Genomic DNA, 5,090 nt, shown 5'->3' with positions numbered 1-5,090 from the left:
TGACAGTCAAAAAGTCTTGAGTATGAGGAGCCTGAAGACATTCTAATACCGCTCTCTGACAAGAGGACATGCCAAACTTTGGATGGTTTTAACAACTTGGCTATTATATAAACTAAAATAATTAACAACTTGTAATTCAATAAATAAATAACTAATTACGTATGCTTGAGTGTGAAATATCTTAAATAAGATTAGAACCTAATTGCATCAAATCTTATGTATTTTCAACCCTTTCCACTTGTATTGAACATATTTTATTATGTAACAAACTTGTACTAAAACAAATCATACATAATACAAGTAATATAATTTCAAACATTTTATAATAAAAACTTATTATATCACTTAATTATATTATTACAAGATAAAACTAAAATAAAAATAATAATGCATGAGAGAAAAAATGGCCACTACCTTTAATTTGTTTGTTTTTGTCAGGCAAATAATAAGAAAATCCAAAATATGCGAATCATTCTCCATCCCATTCAGCTCACGCTTTCCTTCTTTCTTTCTTTCTTTCTTTCTTTCTTCCTCATCAATTCTTTCAGTCATCAAATCCAATCCAATCACTAATTCCTCTCAGTTAACCCATTTCAAGATCTAATTAATACCCACATCTTCATCCCCAATTACCCACCTTAAATCTTGCAATTCACTCATCAATTCAATCAATTTCACTTCCTTCCAACAAATTACTCAATACCCAGATCAATTCAACTGTAAATCTACAATCTTGCATAATTTTCCCCAAATTAATTTCCACCCAGTTCATCAATTCCCTCAATTTGCGTTCTGTTTACGAAATTAAACTTATAATTTTCTATAAATTTGAACTTAAGGGTTCCAATTTTGCTCATCTGGGTCATCAATTTTACAATTTTACGAAGTTATTGAAATAGGGTTTTGTGAAATTTTGGTCAAAGGTTTGTGCTTTCGTTGACTTGACGACGAAGATGTTACCGGAGTCACCGGAATTGTCGCCGGAGAGAGGTGAATTGAGTCGGAATCGAGGGTTTTGGGACCTCAGAGGGGTTCAGTGGCGGAGTGATTTGGGTGTTTTGCCGTCGAATTCATCTGTTGATGACATTCGACGTGTTACGGCTAATACTCGTAGAAGGTATATGTTTTGTTTGTTATAATTTGGTTCAATTTGATCTGTTGTTAAAATGTTTATGTTTCGGTTTCGGTTTTGGTTTCCAGCTATGCAGCTTTAAGGAGGAGGCTTCTGATTGATCCGCATATCCCGAAAGACGGAAGTAATTTCCCGGATCCGGTTATGGACAACCCGTTATCGCAAGATCCGGGTAAATATTATTGCGTAATTATATACCATGTTTACAAATTAAGAAAATTCGTTAAATGTGATCATAAGTTGTTAGATTTTTATGTTATTGGGTGGATTAGTTGTTGATACCGGCACGGTGTGTTAATGCTGATACAGATAGTATGTGGGGCCGATTTTTTCAAAAAGCCGAGTTGGAGAAGATGGTCGACCAAGACTTGTCTCGCTTGTATCCGGAACATGGAAGCTACTTTCAGACTCCGGGATGCCAAGGAATGTTAAGAAGAATATTGTTGCTTTGGTGTATTAGGCATCCGAACTATGGTTACCGACAAGGTAATAGATTATGTATTTATTTCAAGATCAATTCATTAATATTTGGATAATGGTTATGTAGATTTTGATTATTTTGGTAAGTTTCGGGGTCGAATCTTTGGTTTACGTTTCATATTAGAGTTATCTATATACACATTCATTTAAGATATTTTTGCGTTATTTTATATGCCTGTCCTTTTTTATCTTATTTTTTTTAATCTCAAATGTCATTTTTGTTCATTTAATGAGATAATCACTTTTGCACAATTAATTAATTAAATACCCTTAAGTTGTATCTCATGACTTGGTCATAAAAATGAAATGGAATTCGATGTGTAACCGTGAGGACCTGTAAGAAAAAACTCACGAGATGGCTATATTATGATTTTTGTTGTTGGCTTGCAGTCGATGCTATATTATGATGCATTCATTATGCTTATATTGGGGCTTATTTAATCGGTATATTATTATTTACAGGAATGCATGAACTCTTGGCTCCTTTATTATACGTTCTCCAAGCCGATGTGGAACGTCTTTCCGCAGTGCGGAAATTATACGAACATTACTTCACGGATAATTTTGACGGCCTTATATTCCCTAACACCGATGAACTCGAAATCCAAGATGATCAAGTAAAGTTTAACAATCTTGAAGAACTCGACCCCAAGATTCAAACCATCATTTCATTTAATGATGCTTACGGAGCCGAGGGCGAATTGGGTATTGTGCTGTCTGAGAAGTTTTTGGAACACGACGCCTATTGTATGTTCGACGCATTAATGAACGGTTCCGGTGGTGCAGTTTCAATGGCTAGCTTTTTCGCTCCATCCCCTTTAAACGGGCCACAAAATGGGCTGCCACCTGTTATTGAAGCATCTTCTGCACTATACCATTTATTAGCTATTGCTGATTCATCACTTTACACTCATCTTACCGAGCTAGGAGTTGAGCCACAATATTTTGCTCTTAGATGGTTACGGGTTCTTTTCGGGCGTGAGTTTGCTCTTGAGGACCTTTTGGTAATTTGGGATGAAATTTTTTCGTTTGACAATACTAAACTAAATTCCGAAAATGACCCCGAAACAAGCTTTGAAGTTCTCAATTCAACACGGGGGGCATTTATTGCAGCACTTGCGGTTTCAATGATACTTTATATCCGGTCATCAATTCTCGCTACGGAAACCGCCACTTCTTGCCTCCAAAGATTATTAAACTTCCCGAAAGATGTAAATTTGGGGAAATTTTTGATAAAAGCTAATTCTTTAGTGAACGTTGCTATCGATGCTATGAAATCCGGCCAGCCTCGAATTTATAGCGACATGTTCCACGAGCCCGTTAAGCCTGTTAAGTCGTTGAGCTTGAGTGTTCGAAATCACCGTTTGTCATTGGATGCAGCGGCTTCCAGGAGCCCATTAAGTGTCGTGCGTGAGCGTGATAGCTACTGGGAAGAGAAATGGAGGGTTTTGCATAAAAAAGAAGAAGAGCAAAAACAATCCAGCCCACAAAAGCAAAGTCAAAGTCAACGTAAAGGTTGGTCAGAAAAAGTGAAGTCGCGATTGTTGAGGACGGAATCTGACCCGTCTTCCTCAAAGGCGTATGGTGAAAAAAGTGCCCCGCCTAGGCGACGCGTTAGGAGAAATTTACTGGACGATTTGGCCCGACAGCTTGGGTTTGAAGAAGACGAAGAAGAAACCGAGGCTGAAAAAGCAGTGAGCGGAAGTGGTGGCAGTGAGGAAAACTCTTCTATTTTCTCTGACCCGCCAAGCCCGATTGACGGTGTTAATGATAATGATGATGACCATGAAAACGACAGCGAGGAAAGCAGTGTGGCTTCAAATTTACTAGTTGATGAGCCCGAGCCCGAGTCTGAGCCTAGTACTGAAGCGGGTTCAGGTAATGCCATCCAGGAAGATGATGAAAATGGGCACGGCCCGGTTTCTGATGGCCTGGAGGATGCTACGCCTTTGAAGGGAGTTGAGAATGAAGAATCCGTAGGGAAGTCAGGATTGAATTTGAAAGACAGGATAATAATGTCAGGAAAACAGTGGTTTTGGAAGTTTGGGAAAAATAACCGTGACGGTGTCTTGGAGAAAGGCGGCGATTCTACAAATTCTTCTCTCGTGGGGCCCGATCAGAAAGGCGACGTGGCTGGTGTTTCGGAGAAAGGCAGTGATTCTTCAAGTTCTTCTCTCGTGGGGCCTGATCAGAAAGGTGGCGTGGTGGGTGCCTTGGAGAAAGGCGGCGATTCTACAAATTCTTCTCTCGTGGGGGGCGATCAGAAAGGTGACGTGGCGGATTCTGGGACGGATGTATCGAGCAAAGGAGAATCGGTGAACCAAAACAAGATTTCTTCTTTGAAAAATCTTGGCCAATCCATGGTGGAAAATCTTCAGGTATGCTCGATCTTGGTTTGCTTAACTGTAAAAAGCTCGAGGTTGGCTTGTTTCATTTGTTATTTATTAATAATACTATTTATATTAATATATAATTATGTATGTGTATGTAATTATAAATTTTAAAATTTAACATAATATATTTATTTACTTATTTTTAGTATAGTTTTATATAATAAAAAGTTGATGGAGTATATATTTTATATAAGTTTATATAAACACTAGTCCCATTAAGTGAATGAGCTTCGGCAAAAGCTCGGGCTCATGCTCGTTTAAGATCGGCTCAATCAGAGCTTTTAGCGAGCTTAATTCAAGTAGCTCACGAGCGGCTCGGCTGGTTTACACTAGTATCCGGTCATTGTTTGCATTTGATGCAATGGTCGGTCAAATTTTCAGGTATTATTTCCGTTCACTGACACGTTTTATAAAACAATGCAGGTTATTGAATCGGTGTTCCAGCAAGAAAAGGGTGAAACGGGCCATGTAGATAATTTGTCGAAGAAGGCCCTGGTGGACCGAGGACAGATGACGGCTATGGCGGCCCTGAAAGAGCTTAGGAAAATCAGCAATATTCTATCAGAAATGTGAGAGGTTATGATAATGTGTATATATATTCTTGGTATTGTTCATCTTGAGAGTGCCATAATCTCCTATAATAATAAATGCTCTTCATAGCTTGTTATGTGCACTCTCTTAGTTATTTAGAATAAATTCAATTATGTACCGAAAGACTCGTCTTTAAATGTAGATATATTGATTAAATTCGGATTTTCGGTTCTTATATCTAACCCGTTAAATAAATAACTCATATATCGGCTTAAAAAGCCTTAAATAATCAGGTTTTGGGTTGTAAAGTTTTCTACCTTTAGCTTTTTAGTTTTTAGTTTTAGGTTATTTCTATGACCAACTCTTTTACCTTATTTATTAGTCAAAGTGATTACTTCAAACTTAAACTTATGAATGATGATTTGCGTAGAGAAATAGCAATTTATTTTGAAAAATAAAACTCTTTATTAAATTTATTTATTAAATTTATGACTGTAGAAGAAATTTGAGAAATAGAATATCAAATTATATGATTTCAAAGATGGCAATGAGTT

General features: G+C 37.3%; 1 protein-coding gene across 1 annotated transcript; it reads left to right on the top strand.

The window, feature by feature from the left end:
• Positions 1-436: 436 nt before the first annotated feature.
• LOC143582904 (uncharacterized) lies at positions 437-4,787 on the top strand. The gene is made up of 5 exons (XM_077065367.1): positions 437-1,117; positions 1,201-1,304; positions 1,442-1,618; positions 2,075-3,990; positions 4,429-4,787. The coding sequence occupies exons 1-5, from the start codon at positions 954-956 to the stop codon at positions 4,576-4,578; spliced, it is 2,511 nt and encodes an 836-aa protein (XP_076921482.1). The 5' UTR covers positions 437-953; the 3' UTR covers positions 4,579-4,787.
• The last annotated feature ends 303 nt before the right edge of the window (positions 4,788-5,090 follow it).

The sequence above is a fragment of the Bidens hawaiensis genome, unplaced genomic scaffold (assembly GCF_021521415.1).
Source record: "Bidens hawaiensis isolate Kalapana, Puna unplaced genomic scaffold, B.hawaiensis_p1.1 tig00032056_1, whole genome shotgun sequence".
Classification (NCBI taxonomy): domain Eukaryota; kingdom Viridiplantae; phylum Streptophyta; class Magnoliopsida; order Asterales; family Asteraceae; genus Bidens; species Bidens hawaiensis.
This window is presented reverse-complemented; position numbering and strand designations above follow the sequence as displayed.